General features: G+C 45.2%; 1 protein-coding gene across 4 annotated transcripts in view; it reads left to right on the top strand.

Annotated features, from left to right (window-relative positions):
• The window catches only part of myo1b (myosin IB), an 86,992-nt gene that overhangs the window by 27,487 nt on the left and 34,651 nt on the right, over positions 1–24,854 (top strand). For all 4 annotated transcript variants that reach the window (XM_056288844.1, XM_056288845.1, XM_056288846.1 and 1 more), the window contains 3 exons: positions 12,345–12,439; positions 20,544–20,648; positions 22,758–22,804. In XM_056288844.1, the coding sequence (XP_056144819.1) occupies positions 12,345–12,439; positions 20,544–20,648; positions 22,758–22,804 (247 nt within the window). The remainder of the gene's footprint in view (positions 1–12,344; positions 12,440–20,543; positions 20,649–22,757; positions 22,805–24,854) is intronic.

Raw genomic sequence — 24,854 nt, forward strand, 5'->3', positions numbered from 1 at the left:
AAAGTATCTAAACATGATAAACATTAACCTAAACAAAGTCAATGAAACTTAATCAGAGGCTACAGAAAATAGTGCCTTATAATATGACAGTGTGCGTTCACTTTTTTTATTCGTCATAAGGGCCAATGTGTCTAAATACATACATATTGGACTCTCTTGTATTTTCTTGCCTAGTCTGACAACTCTTATGACGTGTTCCTTGACATTGACCAATAGGATGACAGAGTGGTCTCTGGCGCACATATATGTAAACATGGCAAAGAGAGAGGGATGCCACCGTCAAGTGGAATGACGAAACTGAGGAAAGTTAGTTGAGCAGTGGCAACAATACCCCTGTCTTTACACGTTTCCTTGAGGGAATACCATGACGGAGTCAAAAAAGATAGGCTGACAGTTGGTTAGAAATGGCGGAGGCACTTCAGCAACCTGGTGAGTAGCTGGTTAAGCTATGCTAGCTTAAGCTATGCTAGGCTAGCATTCCCCAGTAGCACTAGCCACAACAGCATCCACAATCATTTTTTTCTCTTTCTTTTATTTTTCTTTTCAGAACACAAGACTGCCAGCATCACAACACATAGTGATTCTGTAGCCATGATTGACAATTTCTTGACCCTCCTCCCCAATGACCTATGAACTCGCGCTAGGTCATGAAAGGCAGATTGGTCGGGCTCTTACTTGTAGTGCTGCCAGTCTCCTGGCCAAGTCACGGCAAGAATTTATGGCACTATGATTGCCTAATCTGAAGCGGTGACCATTGTGAAAGACAAAAATATTCTGTTATTTGATGCCAGTATTAGGGGCCATTCAGATGTTGTGTCTTTTGTGCACACAAATTCATTGTTTTCAATGGGGATGGTGCGTTCAAAACCGAAAGCAACACTGTCGTGGTGCACATTCATTGTGACACATTTGCTTGTCCACAGGACTTGCTTCCCCCTTTTCATCCAAGGACAAATCTAGCAGGGATTTATAGTGCTGGAAATCCATTTATCCTTGTTTTAACAAGTTAGTTTAGTCAGTGAGGCTTACTGCTAAATTACTGCAAATTTTCTGCATGAAATGGCCGAATCAACAGACTGCCGCTGACCGCTTGTCATTTGGACCAGTTGTCACATTTTGTGTCATTTGTTTCGGCAGGCGCAACCTCCCAATTACCTTGGATAAAAGAATGAAAGCGGCACAGCTGTCATTTTCCTTGCCCTTTTAGACGCAACATCTGAACGGCCCCTTAGATGGACTTGTAGAAGTGATGGCCTGTATGCCATCCATCCATCCATTATCCAAACCGCTTATCCTGCTCTCAGGGATGGCGGGGATGCTGGAGCCTATCCCAGCAGACATTGGGCAGCAAGCGGGGAGACACCCTGGACAGGCCGCCAGGCCATTAATCCCTATAATATTGATTGGGTTTTCCCAAAAGTGTTAATGCACCAGTGTTGTTTTTGTTCCATTATAAATCAATTAATGATGTTAACTGGAATGAAAGCGCTAGGATTTCTGGGTAAAACCAGGCCCGCTGTGAGCACGACACAAAACCCAACCACCTGTTGGCTGAGAACACATGGCCTCTGATACACAAGGCAATGTTTTGAAGAGCAAATGCTTTTTACCTCAAGGAGTTCTTTGGCGTCCAGGGACCTATGACCCAGGTTATAAGTGAGACAGACTTATGTTTGCTTTTCTCACTGTTTACATTCCTAACTAGTACTTCCCATGACCGGGGCTGCGGCTCAGCATGGTAATTGAAACGCTACATCTTGCCATTGAAAAAGCGCTGCCTTTTGGATGGCAAAGCGGCGTGTGATAGGTCGTGTTTGATAAACTTAACAACTACCATGAAGTCGGTTGGTGTTTGTAGCTTTGAGGGATCAGCGGGCTTTAGAAACTTGTCTGTGGATTTGTGAACCAGAGCTCAGTGCTTACAGGGCTATACATGTAATTGTCTTCTGATGCCACAACGTTTGGTCTTTTTACAACCCTATCAAATGCTCCACAGGCTGCAATATTTACTCTGGGTCTTTACAGCTTTGACTCAACCCTGTGTTTTTCATAGATGAGAGTTTCATCTTTCTCATCATTTCTCGTCGATTTATTTAAGGTGGAGTAACCTATTAAAGATTTTCACTTTAATTTAGTTTACATTCCTCCAGTGAGGCGTAAAGACATGATGGAAGGATGAACTTCTATTTGTTTAAACTTGTTTGTTGTCCCCTTTTCTCATTTTAACATAAATTGTCAGGATTAAAAAATAACCTGGAATTTGTACTTTGACTCCATTCAACCTTTGGTAAACATTAAGGCTGAACCCATACCAATGCGCCTTAGAGCTGGGCAATGTATGTCTGTCATGGTTTGAGACTAGATGTGGTCTGGGATTTTGATGATAGTGATACTGTGATATAACTGTTGTCGTTCCCTGATCTAAAAGGCGGTATTACAATAAAGTGATACAATTTAGTTGAGTGAAATGAACAATTAATATCTCTACCTGCTTGGTATAAATATCTCATAAAAGCACCAGTAGTCATCCCCAAAATATCATCACATTATTGATATTTATTTGTTCTGTCAAAAATGTCATCTTTGATTTTGTCAAAATTGCCCGGCCCTAATGTGCCGCCATGTGAAATGGGTGCAACTGCAAAATATGGTAGATGAGCAGAAAGTCTTTGCACAGATACACTGATCAGCCAAAACATTAAAACCACTAACAGATAAGTGATTAACATTGATCTTGTTACAGTGGCACCTGTCAAGGGGTGGGATATATTAGGCAGCGAGTGAACAGTCAGTTCTTGAAGTTGATGTGTTGGACGGAGGAAAAATGGGCCAAGAGCCAAACACTGATTGCTAGACGACTGGGTCAGAGCATCTTCAAAACGGCAGGCCTTGTGGGGTGTTCATGGTATGCAGTGGTCAGTACCTACCAAAAGTGATCCAAGGAAGGACAACCGGTGAACCAGTGATAGAGTCATGGGCACCCAAGCCTCACTGATGTACATGGAGAGCGAAAACTAACCCATTTGGTCCAATCCTACTGTAGCTCAAATTGTTGAAACAGTTAACGCTGGCTATGATAGACAGGTGTCAGAACACACAGTGCAGCACAGCTTGCTGCATAGCCACAGATCGGTCAGAGTGCCCATGCCTGACCCCTGTCCACCCCTAAAAGTGCCTACAGTGGGCACATGAGCATCAGAACTGGGCCTTGGAGCAATGGTGGCCTGGTCTGATGAGTCCCGTTTTCTTTTACATCATGTAGAAGGCCAGGTATGTGTGTGTCATTTAGCTTGGGAGGTGATGGCACCAGGATGCACTATGAGAAGAAGGCACGCTGGCAGAGGCAGTGTGATGCTCTGGGCAATGTTCTGCTAGGAAACCTTGGGTCCTGGCATTCATGTGGATGTCACTTTGACACGTACTACCTACCTAAACATCGTTGTAGACCAAGTACCCCCCTTCATGGCAACAGTATTCCCTGATGGCAGTGGCCTCTTTCAGCAGGATAATGTACCCTGCCACACTGCAAAAATTGTTCATGAATGGTTTGAGGAACATGAAAGAGTTCAAAGATGTTGCCTTGGCCTCCAAATTCCCCCAATCTTAATCTGATCGAGCACCTGTGGGATGTGCTGGAAAAACAAGTCCAGTCCATGGAAGCCCCACCTTGCAATTTACAGGACATAAAGAATCTGCTGCTAGTGTTTTGGTGCCAGATACCAGAGGACACCTTCGGGGGTCTTGTGGGGTCTATGCCTCGACAGGTCAGAGCTGTTTTGGTGGCACGAGGGGGACCGACACAATATTAGACATGTGGTTTTAATGTTTTGGCTGATCGTCACCCTGCAGCATAGTTTCAAGGACCGCTGGCTGTAAGGATAAACTGCAGTATACAGACATGGTAATGGAGGGTAAAGTAAATACAACGCACAATTTTAGTCTGTTTGTTGCACTGAGATCGGTCATTACGTTGAACCAAAGAAAATAATTTGCATATGTCCTTGTAAGATATGTGTGTTTCTGCCCATCTAGAGATGTAGTATAACAGGTAGGTTCTGGCATTGACTACCTTCTGTATGCTAAATGGTTGTGCGTTGGCTGACGATCAGTCGCAATATCCGTTCTCTGTACCTCCTCTTCACTCAGCCCAGATTCAGTATATGAGCACCATCTGTCATTGACTGTAAAATTATAGCGTCATTACTTTTTTCCCCTTTGCAGTAGTGCGGTTGCAGTTCTATGAAGTTGCACCATATAATTCGCGTTTGCTTGTTGAGAGTGTGCATAATGCATTGATGTTCAGGAGGTGTGGAGACACGAGGATCATGGCTGGAGATTTTTTTTCCAGTCCTTAGCTTTGTCCTGGACCTCTTATTCACCTGCTAGGACGCCTCGATCTTGCATACTGTAGTAGATCTTTCAGTATTTCAGCCAGTCTAACGATATTCCCTTCATGTTCATCTCTGGGCCCCCTCCCTATTTCCTGGTTTGGGTCAGGCAAGGCAGTCATCATCTGTTGCGATGATGACGAGCGTCCACCATGAGGCTGCCAGTCAGAGCCACAATGGCCGTCTGTTGTCTGGAAGGGCTCGGCTGCTGAGCTTTAGCTTTGGGTCTGTGCCTAGATCCATACAGGGACACCCTGAGGTCACCGCTCATGCACATGTCAAGTGATGTTGTGCTAAACTTGGCAACACAGTTTCTCTTTCTGTGCTGTCTTTATGTATGGATAATTGTGTTTTTGTGTGTGTGTGTGTGTGTGTGTGTGTGTGTGTGTGTGTGTGTGTATAGGCAGTTAATTGTCTGTCCATCATGATTTTTAAGACTGATATTTAGAGTGTAAATTCCTGATGGTTTATGACTGAAAGACTTTATTCAGTAGAAACTGAATATCTAAGAACAGAAGTTTTGGGGTTGACCAGAATTCCCCCCCCCCCCCTCATTTTTCTCCCCATTTGTACCTGGCCAGTTACCCCACTCTTCTGAGCCGTCCTGGTCTCTGCTCCACCCCCTCTGCCGATCCGGGGAGGGCTGCAGGCTACCACGTCTCCTCCGATACATGTGGAGTCACCAGCCGCTACTTTTCACCTGACAGTGAGGAGTTTCGCCAGGCGGACGTACCGCGTGGGAGGATCACGCTATCCCCCCCCCCCCCTGAACAGGCACCCTGACCGACCAGAGGAGGCGCTAGTGCGGCAACCAGGGCACATACCCACATCCGGCTTCCCACTCGCAGACACAGTCAATTGTCTGTAGGGACCAAGCCGGAGGTAACACAGGGATTCGAACCGGCGATCCCCGTGTTGGTAGGCAACGGAATAGACCGCCACGCTACCCGAACGCCCAGAATTCCCGCTTCTTGAAACATCTTACTCATTTGTGCCACCTTTTCAGCTGAAATACATGGATTTTGTCATTTGTTGAGCGGTCACGCCGTGTTTTATACCGAGTTGTTGCATACTTTACACAGACAACCACATCAGTCGAGACCAAGTTTTGTGTTTTGGTGGTGGATCGTGTTTGTGGAAGACCGATCTGTTACCGTCAGAGGTGTTTTACAAACAGTACAACGGGTTTTTCCACTGAAGGTCAGCGGACTGTGATATCCAAGGGCCAAAAGCTAGAGGAGGAAACCCGAGTCACGAAGTGGAACCAGGAGGGGGGAGTTCTCCTTCCCGACCAGGACTGGAGCTCTCTAGGCTAAAAAAAGAAGAAGAAAAAAGCTGCTCTGACTAATGCCTTCTGTTTTCCACCATCTTTGCTGCATGTGTGTGTGTGTGTGTGTGTGTGTGTGTGTGTGTGTGTGTGTGTGTGTGTGTGTGTGTGTGTGTGTGTGTTCATGCAAACACACAATCTTTTTTTTTTTCTGTCTTTGCCATTCTGAGCTGGGATTTTTTTTTTTTTTTTTGGCCAAAGGCAGTGGGAGGTGGTTGGGGGGGTGGGTGGGATTGTCCTCCCAGAGTACAGGCCAGTCACGCTACACACTTGTTCCAATTGTAAAGACACACTGTGGATTGTTTGTAGGTTAAGGCCGCTGGCCAGATCTCGCTGGGGGGCCCTTCTCGGTCCTCGCCATATGAAATCTTACTACTTGACAATTTCTTTCAGCTCCTTTTTTAAGGGCAGTTAATGTGAGGCCTGCAGAGTGATGTAGCTTTCCTAAAATAAAGTCAAGTCCAAGCTAGTTTTTCTAATTCATAGCTTTTTTTTGTGTGTGTGTTTAGCATGTATGTAACAAAGATGGTGAACATCCAAAAGAAGTTTTTTTTGGGGGGCTTTTGTGATTTTTGAGAACATTCTGCTTCATTTCTCACCACGGTCATTTCCCATACCTTTTCAGAGAACAGAAAAATCTGAGGTGTGCTTTCCCCTGTTGCTGAACACCAAATTGCTGCGCAGTAAATTAAAGCCCTAGACCATAAAGATAGACCTGGGGTGGGGTGGGGTTGGACATCAATGGAGTGATTTTACAGGAATCTCTTTTAACGCAACACCAGCGTGTGGTGACTGATTTTAAAGCAGAGTTACTTAAACACCTTTTATTTATTTTACTCGGGCAGCGGAAATCTTTTTGATTGTTCATCTTTATTTACACAGATGTGAAACTAGCATGGAAATAATACGACGGTGGCGCAGCGGTTAGCGCAGTCGCCTCAAAGCAAGATGGTCCTGGGTTCGAACCCAGGGGTAGTCCAACCTTGAGGGGTCGTCCCAGGTCATCCTCTGTGTGGAGTTTGCATGTTCTCCCCGTGTCTGTGTGGGTTTCCTCCGGGGGCTCCGGTGTCCTCCCACAGTCCAAAGACACGTAGGTCAGGTGAATCAGCCGTACTAAATTGTCCCTAGGTGTGTGTGTGTGTGTGTGTGTGTGTGTGTGTGTGTGTGTGTGTGTGTGTGTGTGTGTGTGTGTGTGTGTGTGTGTGTGTGTGAGAGAGAGCCCTGTGATGCTGGCGCTCTGTCCAGGGTGTCTCTCTGCCTGCTGCCCAATGACTACCGGGATATGCTCCAGCATCCCGCGACCCTAATTAGGATAAGCAGCTTGGATAATGGATGGATGGATGGATGGATGGACGGATGGATGGAAATAATACTGTTACTATCAGTGACAGCTGGTGGTGATATTGGGTGGGTGGGCTAACAAATGTATTATACCCATCAAAAGTGTCCACTGCAGCAACAGCAGCATCACACCCAAGATACCAAGTTACAGAGACGACACTATATATGTTGTTATAGCAAGTATCTCTCTCTCTCTCTCCCTCTTTCTCTCTCTCTCGGTGTCTCTCTCCCTCTCTCGTGGTGGATAAATATTTCAAATCCATGATTCCTTGTTGGGTCCAAGTTGTCCCTTCCAAAAAGCTAGCATGGGAAACAGAAAAGTGAACTCTTAGCTACACTTTCTGCTAGCTAGTCCTTTTGTCGAAACCAAGTAACACAAACTTATGATTTTTTTTTCCTTTTGTGTTATTTAAACATTGTTTGGATGATGTGTCCCAAGTGTCTGTACTTCCAATTTTTTCTCTCTCCAAAGACATCAAAGAAAATGGACGATAAAGTAAATAATCCACCTCCTTCACGCTAAACGCCCGCGCTCACCTTCCCCTCCCCCGCCTCACTGTACGTCACTCTGTGCGTCCACTGTCATTGGTCAGAAGTCAGCGGCCTGGGGGCTGAATGAATTAGCCCAAATGATCAGCAAATCAAGGGGGCGTGTCACAACATCTGTCACTCACTTACTATGAAGATGTATGGAAGCTAATGCTACTGTGGTACTGTGGGCTGTAAAAAATAACCTCATTTACATATATCCTGTGTTTTTCTCGTGACTTTTTGGTTCTGTTGCTGGTCAAGGTTCCACCAAAAGTTAAAGCGATCTGTTCTAAGGTTGTTTTTTTTTTTAAACTATAATTTTCTCATCTTTGTTTTAAAAGATGGGGCTTAGCCCTGTTGGCCCATTTACACCAGCCATCCCTGGTTACTATTACATCTTTGTGAAAGATATTTTCAGCTGTCTTGTAACGTTTGCTGACCAAACTTCCCCCTCAGCATTATTTGTAGCAGTACACTGTCAGTGTCATGCACACATGGGCCACATGTGTTGGAACAAAATCCCAGGCTGTGTGTGTGTGTGTGTGTGTGCGTGCGTGTGCACTTGAAGCTATTTAGAACACTGATTCACTATGGTAATACGTTTTCCTTCCCACTGTACTTCTCTGACCAATGACCCACGTGAACATGTCTGCTCCTGCCACCTGGTCCTATGGCAGCAGGAAAGAGTTGCTTCCTGGACTAAGCCGTCAGCGCGCCAGGCGGATGTCCTGAGATCTGCCCCTGGAGAAGTCGGCTCACACTGAGATCACAGGCTACTGTGGAGCCCAAACGCTCCACACACACAAACACACACAGAGTAGCGCCCCAGAGGTTGGCTGACATTAGCACCAAACTACAGGGACAGCATTGATCCATTTTTAGGGCAAATGTTTTCCTCCCTTCTTCTCCATTTTAGCAAGAAGCTATTGCTCACAGCGGTACCAGAAAGTTCCCAACTTAACCTGTTGCTGGGTGGGCTGAACTCCAGCCCTTGCATTATTTTAAAATCATTAGGACCTAAATCAAATCTTCAGAATGCGCTGTGTCTGCTATCAAAGCATCTCGCCCGTGTGGATGCAGACCACGTAGTCTGCAGACCATTAATTTGCTTCCCTGCCCCTGTTACTTGAGGTCAGAAGCAGAAAGGCCTTACAAGGACTATTTTCTGACACTTACCTCACGGAATTGCGGCTTCACGTTTGCCACGGCCACGTGCAAGTCCAAATTACAGCCTGCTGGCTGGTGTGATGGGGGTGTGTCGCTCCAGTCCTGGTCGAAAGGCTTGGGGTTTTCTATCGGCCTTCCTCACCACCCTTCCCAGCTCAAGGCCGATATACTAACCCACCACTCCACCCTACTCTCTTCCATCCTCCACATCTGGGCTGGTTAGGGGTGTAACAGGTGTCGCTAAATAACCGGTGTGTAATCTTCTGGTGTGTCTATGTGAGACACTACATGTTAACTGTAGTTTGATTGTATATGTAAAGGGATATATTCTGTGTGTGTATGGGAGAGGGTGTGTGCTGCTCTTGTTAATTGTGTTCTCTCGAACACTGAAGACCCCATAGGAGACTGTTTCTACCTTTGATGACCTCTTGGTGTTTTGTCATTGCTTTGGTTTTCCACATTGGTGAAATGGAGCATCCATTTGCTGCTTGCAGTGCTTTAAAAATCTCAATTTGTATGTAATCCTGTGACAGTAATGTAGATCATTATGCCAAATTCTATTTTCTACTTCTCTTTCTATTTTTATTCCTCCCCTTTGTAGCAGATTGTGTATAATATAATGAAAAACGTCAGGATTTTGGTTTAAATTTAGTGAGCTTTTTTTAATATTTTGTAAACATAAGGGGAAACACAAGACTTAAGTCGTTGCTCCTGCTGTGTTGGACCCCTGTTTTTACCCACTGGCACTTCCATGACTGTCATTCACAGCCATATGATTTGGGTAGTGAGGGCGTGGACGTGGTTATTTGCTCAAGCCAAAAGCTGGTAACTGGGAAAAGGACCTCCCTCTCCTCCCATCTCTAACCCCTCCCCTGCCACTACCACCCCCACCCCTCAGCCTCCGGCACTTCCCTGGGGGCAAGATAATTGTGTGATGGTTTGCTCATTGTCAGGATCATGTCAGACGGCGGGGCTGTTTTCACAAAGCAGACATCTGCTGTGCTGCCCTGCACTTTTCAGTAATGACGTAATGTCCCCTGGCCCATCTGCACCACATAAAGGCAGTGGGCAGGGGACCATGGCTGGGACAGCAGAGGACTGGGATTGGGCTTGAAAAGAGTGCTAGGGTGTAGTGGGTTGGAAATGGGCTGGGGTAAAGGTGGGGTTGGGACAGGGATAAATTGCTGGGTGGCAAGGGCTGCAGCTCTGATTGCACACATGTAGGAGGAACACGGTTTCGTGTTACTTCACAAGTGTGCAGAATTACATCAGGGAGGTTTGAGTGTTTACGTTTAGACTGAATGAAACTGTGCAGAATGGACTGGGCTGAGCTGTACAGTCTAGTCCTGAAAACGTGTGGCTGAACAGAGCCTAACGCCCCATATGCCAGACTGAGTACCGACTTTACACTGTGGCTGGAATGCTTTCATCTGGCTATGAATCTCTGTTGCCCCTGCTCTTTAATTGCTGTTTACTAGCAATCAACCACTTTCCATTTCAGGGGTCAATGAGTGTTTGGCTTTACGCCTTTATACTTTCCAAGTTTATGCTCTTTGGCCACATTTTATTGACTTGCTATCAGCCAAGTGAAATAGATTTGGTTGGTTTCGAGACATAATATCGCATCAAATAGAACATACAACCAGAGCATGACACCATATCCCATCATGCCGTGTGCTTGATTTGACTGCAGCTGTTGTCGCTGCAAAATTAGGCAAAGTTGATACTTGCCCAACCCTCAATATTTGGGGATTTTTCCCATGTTAAGTGAAGCTATACGAGACCAGTGACTGTGAACATTCCTGTGCGAATCTTTAGCCATCAGGGTTTCGTAGCTCCCGTTTCACTCAATTCTTTAATGACAGCGCTCCGCCCGTTGCCATTCATGCAAGGAATTAGGCTGGATTAGACCCTTATAGACGCTGTTCTCATAAGTCTCAAATGACCCCTAACTACAGTATGTTAACCCCATACTGATGAGGACTAATAAGATTTAGGATCTCTACTTGATAATTTAGTGTCTTTTGATGATTTAGGAGTTTAGAAGAACTAGTAATGACATTTGAACCGTATTGATCCCCCAAATCCTCTTTTCACAGGGAAGCGACTGTAAGGTCAGTACCCTTTGGAGGTGGGAGATATCCGGCGAGTTGCTCAAGGACGCTTTAAAGCAGGGCTGCTGCTTGCTGTCATAGTCTTATGTCAATCTGGGTATCTTGCAGGAGATGCCGAACGCGGCTCTATCTCCTATCAACCTATTGCTGTTTGTTTCGGGGCACAGAGGGGGGGTGTTGACTATCAAGGGGAAAAGAGGGAAACTACATGCAACATTTCCCTATAATCACAGCTATTATTAGTGGTGGCTTTGGAAAAAATTCCTGAGTAATGGATGTTGAAAAGCACAAGCTGGGAGGAAAGTGGGAGATCTAGAGGGCCAATTTGAAGTCTCGTGAACTGCTGGAGTAGAAGGTCGAATCACAAGATTTTAGAAACATGGCAGATGTCTGTCGGCATGTCAAGTGGGAACCGTAAAAAGCTGGTGCCCTAAAATCACTCCGTCGAGTTCCTGCTCCATGGTTTTCACAACAAATCCGAAGGATATTGTACCCTTTGTAAAATGACTTGGTAATACAACTCTCGACACTCTTCCCACCTCTTCCAAGCCACCATAACACAACACGGCGATGAAAAATTATTCATTGTTAGGAAATGCACTCGTGAGACTGCTGTAATCTGTCCTACATTGTCATTGTGTTGCCGTCCCTGGAGTTTATGCAACAATGGATTTCATTTTTTTTAACAAGCACCTTTTTTACCATTCAATACAAGATACGGGAGTGTTATTTTTACATTTTAATAAATTTTCATGTACAATTTTTAGAATATAATGCTTAATTGCTGTAATGCATTTAGAATTTGAGAGACTGGTGAAACATAAGTTAAACTGCGAAGGTTGAAATTGTAGTATTTAGTCTTAATTCGTAATTGTACTATTTATTTTTATTGTTTTGCTGTTCACTGAAAAAGTTCTCCCCGGGACAATTTCAGGAGATTTTAGCAGGAAATGGTCAATACTTAGTCAGAGCCAGACTCCAGATGCAGACTAGCCAGTGGGGCTAAATAAAGAAAGCCAAGTCGCTCCAGCAGCCTAGTGGCTGTCTCACACAGGCAACCTAGTTTCCAGAAGACCACATGCTATTGATTAGGCTCATCACTATGTGGCCTGGCACAACAATATGGCATCTATCTGAGCCTTTACTTTCCCGTCACTGCCCGAGCCCAAAATAGCCAAGAAAATTGAGGATGTCCTGAAAAATGAATTGAGTCACTTGGGCTTGTTTTACACCTGATTTATGCATTCAACATTCACGTAGGCCTATGTTGAAGAGTGTGCTCTTGTAGACGGGAAAACCCAAACAATGTTGGGTGTTTTTTTTTTTAAAGGAAGTGCAATGCCAGCAAAGCAACGCACATGTTGGAAAAATGTTCTGTCTTGTGTTTCTCTGCAGATGTATTTGCCTGATTAAAAAAGAAAAAAGAAAGTGCTGGAAAAATACCAATGTCCTCTTACATGTCCCTTTGTGTCCCAGCTATGCGTTGGCAGATGAAGCCTACCGTTCACTCAGGGACCAGGACAAGGACCAGTGCATCCTCATCACAGGGGAGAGCGGTGCAGGGAAAACTGGTAAGCAACATGGCATTATTTCTCCATTTCTACAAAACACATTTTAGGAAAGCCCAGTATGAGCTGATTAACATAACGGTTTGTTCATGGGACCACGGGGGCTAAAAGTGTACAGCTAGATCGGGTGTCCGGGTAGCATAGCAGTCTATTGCATTGCCTACCAACACGGGTTTCGTGGGTTCGAATCCCTGTGTTACCTCCGGCTTGGTCAGAACATCCCTACAGACACAATTGACCGCGTCTGAATGTGGGTGTGTTCTGGTCACTGCACTAGCGCCTCCTCTGGTCGGTCGGGTGCCTGTTCGGGGGGGGTATCGTGATACTCCCATGCGCTACATCCTCCTGGTGAAACACCTCACTGTCAGGTGAAAAGAAGCTGCTGGCGACTCCACATGGATACAGTTGGGGAGAAAAGCGGGACGGGGGGGTGGTACAGCTAGCTGTTTTTGTTTCCAGTTCTGAATAACTGTGCTTCAAGTACAGAGAAGACTTTATAAGGGCAAGATGAGATCTAACATGGCTTTAGATCACTTGATCTCCCTCACAAGCTAGCCGTAAACCGGGTTTGTTTTGGGAACACCGTGTCGTGTTTGTACTTGAAACTTCACCTAGACACTGAACTTACCGGTTTATTTGGCGTGCATAAAGTGATAAAGGCAGATAGCAGAGTACCCAGCAGCACCGCCTTACATCTCAATAAGTCCCTAAGTCTAAAGAGCTTCAACGGTGTTCTCAACTCCCAATAAGGGAAGTGGTGCTAAGGTCAAAATAAGTTCAGCATAACAATGGCAAAGTGGCAATCATTATTAATTATCTTGTTTTATTATTTTACAGTGCATCTATTGTAATTTATCTTAACAGTATATTACCGTATATTTTGAGTACAGTATATGTGAGTAGGGTAACTGGGTTTTACGGTAATGTTACAGTATATGCCTGCATGTTACTGTTTATTTACAAGGGTAATGAAATCTGCTACTTTTGCATTTAATTCCTATAAATCCCCACAAATTAAAAAAAGAAAAGAAAAGTAGAAAGCACAAGAGAATACACATTCAATAAAATATTGCTGTAAGTTATTACAAGTTTATTACCAGCCAGACAAATAAGGCCCATAAAATAATTCAAGTAACTAAATCACAACCTTTCTGAATTATTTTATCTTGGAATTGAGAAGATAACTCCCCGTCACGGGCACAAATAAAGAACATTTCTGGATCCGCACACTTGACTCCCTTTAACCAAGAGGTCTGAATTTGGAGGACTACTCTGTGCTTCCAGTCCAGCACTTTAATCCCCTTCCAGTCCCACAGATTAATGACAGGATGACCTGGTGTTTTCTGTGAGGAACCTGAAGTTCCACACAACTGGATTCCTGTTTTGAACATGCTCTGTTTGGGTGTGATTTTTTTTTTTTTTTTGTGCGTGTGTGTGTTTTTTCTATTTGGCACTTTGAGGTGTTGATTGTTGCCTTGATATTGGCCAATATGGAGTGGGAACTCCTCCTCCTCCTCCCGTCATCCACTAAATTATCTTAACCATCAGCACCATCACATACAATACCGCTGAGCTCGGTATATTACGTGTGTCATTTGCAGCAGTAATACTTACCTTTGGATGAATTCCCGTGTTTTGGAGGCCTGGTCTTGATGCCGGAGGATGAAAATGTTGAACACCGGCAGTGCAGCAAGTCCTGACACAAAGGTTGGCTGAATGCCCTCACAGACCACGTGCCCTTCGATGCCGATCATCCATCCGCTAACTGTTTGTCATGGGCCCATTTCCTATGAATCAGAATCATGTTTATTGCCCATGGGGGTTTGCACATACAAAATGGAATTTGATTTCGGTTTCATGGCTCTCTGTGTACTTGATAATAGAATAACACCACAGCAACACTTCAGATTTTCACACAAGGATTGACTTAAACAGGCAAAATAAGAGGTTATGGAGTGCAAAGTTGTCCTGTGGCATCTGACACCATTTTGATTGATGACTGTAATGTTTCTCAAAAACGGGAAGAAAGGTGGTTGCCTGGATTGTCACATGGGACTGTACAAGGGCTGAAAATACTTCTGGAACTGGAGACTCCCCCCTTTTAAACTCTATTGCAGTAATTTCAGTTTCAGTTAAGCCAAATGTATCTTAATTAAAAATACAATTGGAGTGTTCGGGTGGCATGTCGGTCTATACCGTTGTCTGCCAACACAGGGCTCACCAGTTTGAATCTCCGTGTTACCTCTGGCTTGGTCAGGTGTCCCTACAGACACAATTGGCCGTGTCTGCGGGTAGGAAGCCGGATGTGGGTATGTGTCCTGGTCACTGCACTAGCGCCTCCTCTGGTCGTCGGGGCGCCTGTTCGGGGGGGGGGGGACTGGAGGGAGTAGTGTGATCCACATGCTATGTGCTCCTGGCAAAACTCCTCGCTGTCAGGTGAAAAGAAGTGGCTGGCGACTCCACATGTTTCGGAGGAGGTATGTGGTAGTCTACAGCCCTCCCTGGATTGGCAGAGGGGGTGGAGCAGTGACTGGGATGGCTCGGAAGAGTGGGGCAGTTGGCCAGGTAAAATTGGGGAGAAAAAAAGGGGAAAATTTTGAAAAAAGAATACAATTAATGTTTTGGGTTTTTTTTTCAGTAGGACATTTCATTACAGTGATGGACATGGAATCGCACAACCTCTTTCTATATTTACCTCATTGTCATTATACTGACCAAAATGAGCTGAGGACTGGCCCGGTAGAATAAACCTTCTCTCAATGTTGCTGTATGTGGCAGACACCTGAAAAGTTGAGAGAAAGTAGAACAAAATAATGTTATAGTATGTGTACAATCACAAGAATCATTAGACAATCACTGATCAATAGTCATTTCAGCAAGAATCACCAGTCCATCTGGGCTCTCACCAAAATGAGCCATAAGAAGCTGAACTACATGGCGAGTCAAATCCCCATCCAAATTATGGGAAACAGTCGCTTGGACATCACAGTGATTCGATTTGGTCCTGTAGTGGTCCACAATTGTTCGTCCACTTTGCTCAATAGAAAGCTTCAAAACTTTGACGTAAGCAGCTCATAATGAGCCTCGATTCCCCTCTGAGTGAAAAGGTAGAGCCATTTCTTTCTTATGGTGATGATTTATTTCGAACATGTAAATAAGCAGGATAGATAGCATACAGATAAGCCATTGCCAATAATCTGAAGTGATCAACAAATCCACACATCAAACTCGGCAAACAAATCTCCATATGCATCAGATTATTTGTTACATGTTGGAGGAGGAGGAAGTATACACTTATTTATTTCCTACCTCTTCTCACCTACTCTTAAGTTAATTCAGCTACTATACATTACAAACCTAATTCCCACTGCACTGTATAGTTCACATTCAATGCAAGTTGTGCTGCTCAATACAAAGTCAACTACTGTGAACAAGGATAATAAGAGAAAAAAGAGAAGAAAAAGAAAAACATCCTAATGTCATGTACCAAGAATAAACAGATCTCACTGCTACATACAACCCAACTATCCACTCAGTGTCACAGAAAAAAAAATGTAATAAGACATGTTTAGAGATAGATAAAACTTAGATGGTTAACACAACTTGTCATCATCCCTATATTTTGTATTTTTTCCCCCCATTTCTATTGTGGTCACCTCCAAAAGCTGCTGTAAATTCTCACCGGAACAAAATATTCATGTCATCCGCAAATACAACACATTTCAATATGTTTGATTTCTTGTATATATCATTTAAGTGCAGAAGAACAGTTTTGGACCTAAAACCGACCCCTGGGGTACACCACAAGTAATATCCATGCATAACGATTTATGTTCGCCTGTCTTTACAAACTGCTGCCTCATTGGAGAATGCTGGCATTTGATTTATGTGGCTATGCTGAAGGCTGTATGTAGTGTCCATGAGATTACTGCAGTGGAGTACACAATACAATGTTTGATCTGGTTTAATGTTGCACCAGGGAATAACACACTTCATTTCATCTCCTTAGAGAGACACTTTAGAAATTCCAGGTCCCCCACTCCCTTTTTGAAAGTCTTCCCATTCCTTCTGGTTTGCGGTTGTACAGTCGGCTCTATAATAGAAGTAAACTTAAGTTAGCTACATCTTTCTGCGCATGGGTCTCCATGCTGTGTACCGACATGAGCCTCCCTAATTTGCACCCAAAATACCATCAAAACTTTCATTTATAAGCACAACGGCCTCCTAATTCTGGACCAAAAAGAGGTAGAATAAAGTGCGGAGGAAACAAAAAACCTTGCTTAAAAAAAACAACAACCCCAAATTACTGACATGGCGAATCGCTTGTGACTAATTATCAGATTACCTCTGTGTTTGCCGAAATATGGTAGGCAATTTGTGCTGGAATTTTTACTTGACAAATTATGGACATGGCCGATTGGTGTGGGATTAAGATCACAGATGACCGCTGCAATTTTTACAAATTACTAAAGGTCCCCAGGTAATACTAGTCGTGGGCGAATAGGACATTAGATAGTTATAGAAGAACACGGCCCCAGCCTCATTTCTGTGTTTGATATAGTATACCTCTCTGCATTTCTATTAGCTAACCTAATGGTGTGAACCATTCTAATGTCATGCTCTACGTTTGCCAATTTCGAAACTTTAAGGAACACTTGTGGGCTGGACCAAGAGGAGCAAATGGAATAAATGTAAGGGCTAGCTGTCTTCACGCACCTGGTCCATTTGTACCCTGTGCTTTTGTTTTTTAATATTGAGGTCAAGTCCCAGATAAAGCTCGCATGCAGTACAGAAGCTCTAGAGCATTGAATTACCTGGCTGCTTGTTCTGCTCAATTGGTAGTGTTGGGTGACTGGTGAAAGCCCTTTTTGTTAGCAGAGGACAGGATTTTTGGGAGGCAGATGCAAGTTCTTTACAGAATGATAAGAGAGAAAGTCATAAGCTCTTATACCACAAAGTAAAGTGGAGAAAGAAAGCAAAGGGTTGGAAGTCTTTTCAAGTAATGTATAGCACCTTGATTTGTTCATGGTTCCGTTGTCAGTTCATTGGATTCTTTATTATAAAGGTCGTGAAAGGTTACTACAGGAACCAGCATCTTTTCAGTGTAGTTCAAGGTGTAACCAGCTGAGTTGGTGAGTACTGGATAGTTAAAAAGTACACACAACCAGTGTAGCTCCTGATGGAAGTGGCAATCTCAAAGACTCTGGTTGGGTTCTTTTTTGGCTTGTACTGCCCAGGCGCCATTTTGGAAATCAGTAACCAGTTTGTACACCACAACATCACAGAGCGTCTGTTCCGCCTGTCCTCTGGTGGACCACCCAGTGCTGGGGGATGGAAAACCACCTCACTGTGGCGACGCTCAGGATGTTTTGCAGGAGTGTTGCCACAGACGCACAGATTTTCATTTCTTCATAGTACTGAAAATGCAAGGGCTTCCGTCACTGGCCCGCAAGCTGAATCGTCATTGTGCCAGCTCTTTCGGTGAAAGATAGGTACGTAACTTAACAGATACTTCTTTTTGAATGTTGGATATTGTTACTTTAACATAAGCTTGCACCTGGAACACTGATAACGGAAACGTAGCAGCAATTTGCCAATAGTGTTACGAAACCATGCTCTACACCAGTGTTTCTCAACCCAGTCCTCAAGGAACCCCTATCCTGCAGATTTTCATTGTAACCCTGCATAGGTAGCCCTGCTTGTACTTACTCGACCAATCATCTCGCAGCACTTAATTATGCAAGGTGTGCAACATCTGACAAAATTCATTGCTGATTGGTTGAATAACTACAAACAGGTACCTATTCAGGGTTGCAAAGAAAATATGCAGGATAGGGGTTCCTTGAGGACTGGGTTGAGAAACCATGCTCTGCACCTTGGCTTCCCAAACATGATCATGCTGTAACCCACCTGTGGTGATCCCTTTTAGAATGGGACCCACCAAATATTTTGCACAGTTAAAAATAAGCAAATTCTCATTTGCTGCTGTCAAAAAGTGAAATAATTAACAATCCTCTCATATTGTCTGTAAATCCTATCATATTGTTCGTCAGTGCGGTATATCTCTTTTCACTCTTCATGGCCTACTAATGCTCAAGAGTAACAAGCAAGGCAGGTCGCTTTGATATTAATTTGGTGATAGTTTGGAGGACAATTAAATCATGGCATTATTTGCATCAACTCAACATGTTTCTTACTTAGACATATTTGATCGTAAAACGATGTGCGTTTTATTTTTTTTTCCACTCAGGACAATGTGTGGAGATCCTGTGACAGCTTACAGTAGACAAACCATAGTTTGACAACCCCAGTTCTAAACGACTATTACAATGGCCCCCAATTTATAATACAGGCTGTTTTTACTGACCCATACACTGATGTACAAATATGGGTCATTACAACAGTATATGACTAGGATTCGGCCCTGTGATGGCCTGGTGGCCTGTCCAAGGTGTCTCCCTGCCTGCTGCCCAATGACTGCTGGGATGGGCTCCAGCGACCCTGAGAGCAGGATAAGCGGCTTGGATTATGGACGGATGACTAGGATTCACAAGGCTGCAACAAGTTGACTACTATTTTTTTTCTTCCTTCGTGCAGTAACTTCTCAGATTTAAAGCGCACAAAGGAAACCAGTCCGTCAGGGCACTGGGCTGAATGTAGATCTGGATGTTCTTGTCAGGTGAATGGATCTGGTTAAAGAGGTGCACCTGTCTGGTAAGGAGCCATCGGCACTAATGTTTTGCTCCTGTCTGGTACTGTTTTGTCCGGCTGTGATCTGTCACTGCTCCCCATCAAACAGAATTATAAGAATGTTAGCAGATGACGGTGCCCCCCTTCGGGATAACGCAGCAAGTCATACTATGTGTACTGTTTCAAAATTGTCCACATGATCTTTTTTCTTATCACTCGAATACAGCCATCCATCCATTATCCAAACCGCTTATCCTGCTCTCAGGGTCTCGGGGATGCTGGAGCCTATCCCAGCAGTCATTGGGCGGCAGGCGGGGGGGACACTCTGGACAGGCCGCCAGGCCATCACAGGGCTGACACACCCACATTCACACCTAGGGACAATTTAGTGCGGCCGATTCACCTGACCTACATGTCTTTGGACTGTGGGAGGAAACCGGAGCACCCGGAGGAAACCCATGCAGACACAGGGAGAACATGCAAACTCCACACAGAGGACAACCCAGGACGACCCCCCCCCCCCAGGTTGGACTACCCCGGGGTTCAAACCCAGGACCTTCTTACTGTGAGGTGATCGCGCCAACCACTGCGCCACCGTGCTGCCCTTACTCTTAATACTTTATTTTATGAATCTACAGCTGCTATGCTTGACTTCCCCCTGCCTAATGCAACCCAAAAAGAAACCGGGCTATTGTCTGAACTTGTTGCCTCACTGGGCTCATCTGCAGTCTGTGCCAGCAGCTACTGTCCACCATTTATGTGTCCTGCCTTGGCACATCTCAAACATCATCAGATCTGAACCTCTATCATCTCACTGCACAGTGGACATACTCCAAATATCATTAGTCTCCCTGCAAAGCATATTACTTTGGCCAGGCCAGCACAAATATCCCATGAGCCCATGTTACTTTTCCGATTCACATCAGCAAAGCCAAAAAAAATTTACATTTCCTTTTTCTCAAACATTTTTGAGTAATATGCATAAAAATCTACCGGATTCCATCGGAGCCTTTCGAGCTGGCTTTGGCCCTAAAATGAAAAGGGAGACTTGGTGAAAGGGGGATGATTTCATTTGGAGCTAAAAATGAGGCCTGGGTTCTCATTTGCGTCTCGGTTCCCACTGAAGTTGGTAATCTTGATGGTGGTGATGATGATGATAAATTGATGCAATAATGGTCACCATCTAACTAAACATGGGAGTGTGTGAAACGGGGCCTCGCTGCTCCCGGCCCCAGATTTTCTCAATGCCCAAATGGCGCTCTGGGGGAATGATGTAAGGGGGAGTTTTCGGGGTGGGGAGTTGGATGTGTGCGTATGTCACACTTAGTTTCTTAGTCATGTCTAGCACAGACATTTCAGCTAATGTGTGTGTGTGTGTGTTTGTGTTTGTGTGTGTGTGTATGTTCATGATATCCAGAGGCCAGTAAGCTGGTGATGTCGTATGTGGCTGCGGTGTGTGGGAAGGGCCAGGAGGTGAACAAGGTCAAGGAGCAGCTGCTGCAGTCCAATCCTGTGTTGGAGGGTGAGTAATGGCCGTCCTCTCGACCGTATCGGCTCGGCGTGATGTAACAGAGTCCAAACGGGCCACAGGTCTGACATAATGGCGAACACCTACAGGGTTCGTGCTCTTAAGGATCGTGTGCTGCAGCTGAATTTATGCAAACCTCAACTTTTTCCAATCCAGCTTCCCCCTCGTGTGGGGGGGGAAAGTAGCGATGGAATCTAAAAAGAACCATTTTATAGGCCTGGAAAGTCGAGTCTGCTTCTCTGGCATGCTGTGTTTCCAAAATATTAATAAGTGCCATGAAAGTTTGTTTGGAGCACATGTAGTTAAGGAAGTAAACAAATGCAACCGACATCAGGAAAGAGGACCCAGCTCGAGTAGTTGCCTCTAAACGTCGGCCTGTTGGTGTCCGCTAGCCTTAAAATCTACATTTGAGTCAGGGATTCGCCGCCAATCACTACAGCAAGTATCAATTCAAATTTGGCCGTTTGTCAATTCGACATGGAATGATGTGGCACATTGTTGAGCAGAAATGTGCAGAAGCCATTCACTTTTCCCTGCCAGTCATTTCCTGTGGCTTTGTTTTCGTTTTTCACAATGCGTCCTCTCTACATCGGGCGAGTTCCCATACTGCGTGGCCCAGTAGTAGCCCCGGTGACAGCTGTGTTTTAATTGGGGGCAGTAGACAGGAAATGCCCGTGAATGATGAAGCTTGTTGAGCCTCGGCACATCTGTAAAAGTTTAGCTGTCACCACTGTAATGGTCCGCATGCTCAGAAGAGCTGGGAGCATTTATGCCGCCACACACGCTCATCGTGTCCTCCATCCTGCCTCTGCACCTCCACCTCTCTCCCAGCTCATCTGCTGCTCATTTGTCTCGAGTTAATTTGTGTTTTCCTGTCACCTTTGTCTCCTTGCACCTTTGTTCTTTCTTTTGATATGTACATCTCTTAGTCTCTCATTCACACAAACACACACACACACACACACACACACACACATATTTGTCTGTGCCTGTAATGACCCTCATTGACCACAATGACTCAGAACTACATGCCTAATTCTAACATTAATCCTAAAACCAGATCCTAACCCTGAAATAGATGCTGGAAGAAGAGTGAGGACCAGCCAAAACGTCCTCACTCTTATGCTAAAAACTCAAATTGCCGGGCGTCCAGGTAGCGTAGTGGTCCATTCCATTGCCTACCAACATGGGGATTGCCGGTTCGAATCCCCGTGTTACCTCCCGGCTTGGTCGGGCGTCCCTACAGACACAATTGGCCGTGTCTGCAAGTGGGAAGCCGGATGTGGGTACGTGTCCTGGTCGCTGCACTAGCGCCTCTTCTGGTTGGTCGGGGCACCTGTTCAGGGGGAGGAGGGAGAACTTGGGGGGAATAGCGTGATCCTCCCACACGCTACGTCCCCCTGGTGAAACTCCTCATTGTCAGGTGAAAAGAAGCGGCTGGCGACTCCGCATGTATCGGAGGAGGCATGCGGCAGCCCTTCTCCGGATCGGCAGAGGGGGTGGAGCAGTGACCGGGACGGCGTGGCAGAGCGGGGTAATTGGCCAAGTGCAATTGGGGAGAAAAGGGGGGAAATTTCACAAAAAAAAACAAACTCAAATTGGTCCTCATAAATATAGCTGAGCAAGAATGCACACAGCTGGAGGGTGCTAGACAAGAAGGCCAGAAAGGCCTACCATTGCACTCCTATTCATTTCATCTGCAAGGTATTCATATATGATAATCTTACTGGTTAAGAAAGCTTCCTGCAGAATAATAGCGTGTTTACTATTGTTCATAAGTGTGCACAACATTGAACCGCTGCGCCTTCAGCATGGCGTGACAGCGAGGTTCAGCCCTTAAGCCTGGAAAGCCTCAGTGCTTTGCATAATCCACACAGCATTATGGGGCTTCATCAGTACAAATGGCTGAGATCTATCTGTGGTATGATTGACAGCTAGCTGACGTGGAGGCACATTGTTGAGAATCATTAATAAGGTCTAGCCTATTTAAAAAGAACAAGCGTCTTTAATCTCGTCTTTACTGTTCATGCCTAAAAATGGACATATCTAAATAATGTGATCTTTTCTTTAACATGACATTTATGATTTTTTCTAATTTCCCAGCTTTTGGAAATGCCAAAACAGTGAGGAATGACAATTCATCCAGATTTGTAAGTATCCTAAGACTTGTAAGCCTTTCCGTTGATGCAGATCTTCTGATTTCATGGCCTTTTCTTTAATGGGGGCTTTATTTGCTGGGAATTAGGCTTCTGATCTGTATGTCCGCATCACCAAACAAACCCCTGTGACATTTTTGTCAGCTCATTTCACGTCTTTTGGCTTTATTAACTTTATATTCCCTCAGAGCAAAAACCCCATAATACTTTATTTTCTGTTTTTCTGTGTGCCCCCCCCCCCCCGCCACCCCCCAACTAAATTTCCCTTCATCACTCCTTCATTTACATTACAACCTGGATCATTTGCCTTGCATCATTCTCAGCTCCCCCACATCCAGGACAGCTTGGCATGTCGACCGTAGAGTTTTCCTCTTGTTCTGAGCCAAGTTGTTAAAGCTACGGAGCACCGGCCCAGTACGGGAACGAAACCTGAGGCGGGCCCAAGAGTTTTGGCAAACGCATCAAGATGTCTTCTGCCGGCCTCTTGCAAAATATTACGATGTTCTGTGTTTGAGGAAGCTGCTCCTTCCTTCGCCAGGACTTCTACTCCTGTCTTGTTTTCCTAAGGAGGAATTACTCTGCCGAGCTCCTGATGTGTCCCATGCCCCCCCCCCCCCCCCCCCACCGCCTCACACAGCCCGGCTGCTGTCTCCGCTGCAACAGGCCCAGCACTGTTCAGCCTGGTGCAGAATGACCTGTGTTTGTGTGCAGGCAGCATGGACAGCCAGTAGCACTTGGCTTTAACTGAAATCTCCATTCCCCCCCCCTTGGCTCTTTGGTCTGTGCTGCTGCAGACTGTGGCCAATGCCCTACACAGAACAGGCCCAGCGGTCAGTTTGTCCCTCTTAAACCACATTGACTAATATATTCTGGAGGATGGTGTCAGTGAAAGATAGCAAACTTTTTGCTGTTGTGCTGTTTTTTGTTTTCCTTATTTTTCAACTTATTCACTGTAACGGGACATCACTGGTCTCACAGTTAAGAGTCAAACTCTTGGGTGTCCGGGTAGTGCGGTGGTCTATTCCATTGCTTACCAACACGGAGATCGCCGGTTTGAATCCCCGTGTTACCTCGGGCTTGGACAGGCGTCCCTACAAACAATTGGCTATGTCTGCAGGTGGGAAGTCGGATGTGGGTATGTGTCCTGGTCGCTGCACTAGCACCTCCTCTGGTCGGTCAGAGCGGCTGTTTGGAGGGGAGGAGGAACTGGGGGGAGTAGCGTGATCCTCCCACGTGCTATGTCCCCCCGGTGAAACGTCAGACTGTCAGGCAGAGGTGGCAAATCCAGCTCCAGAAAGTAAAAGTGCTAACTGTGCATTTGCTACACCCGTGTGCTAAACCAATTGATTCTAATCAACCCCACCCTTCAGCTTGATAGGGTAATGAAATCAGCACATGGGTGGAAGAAATACATGGTTTGGATTTGTACTTTCTGGACCCGGCTTTGTCATCTCTGCTGTCAGGTGAAAAGAAGCGGCTAGCGACCCCACATGTATCGGAGCAGGCATGTGGTAGTCTGCAGCCCTCCCCGGATCGGCAAAGTGGGTGGAGCAGCAACCAGGACGGCTCAGAGAGCAGGGTTACTGGCCAGGTACAATTGGGGAGAAAAGGGGAGGGGGGGAATTCAAACTCTTTTCCTTTATGATAACCCCAAAAGTTTTTGGCGATTAGATGGTTAAAGAACCCTGATGAAGGCGGATGGAAAATGGCAGAAGAACGGTTCCTCTTCTGCGTCGACCTCCTTGTACTATAGTTAAGTCATGCTAAGAAGTCCAGAAAAAGTTTATTTAAACAATGACGATATGGAACAAGGCATTTCCTCTTGGAAAATAGACTCTTTTTCAAGCGGGCGTTCTCACACTTTGTGGCAGTCCCCGTGTTCTCAGGTAACCCTACCGGCGGCGGCAGCAACCTGTTCCCAAGTATCACATAACCACTGGAGGTCATCTCAATGAATGAACTTGCTGTGATTTTTTTTTCTTTTGCCTTATGATGCACATGTTGGAAGTTTAGCCCAGTTTGGCAAAATAAATATACCCACCTA

This window comes from Lampris incognitus, chromosome 11 (assembly GCF_029633865.1).
Source record: "Lampris incognitus isolate fLamInc1 chromosome 11, fLamInc1.hap2, whole genome shotgun sequence".
NCBI lineage: Eukaryota > Metazoa > Chordata > Actinopteri > Lampriformes > Lampridae > Lampris > Lampris incognitus.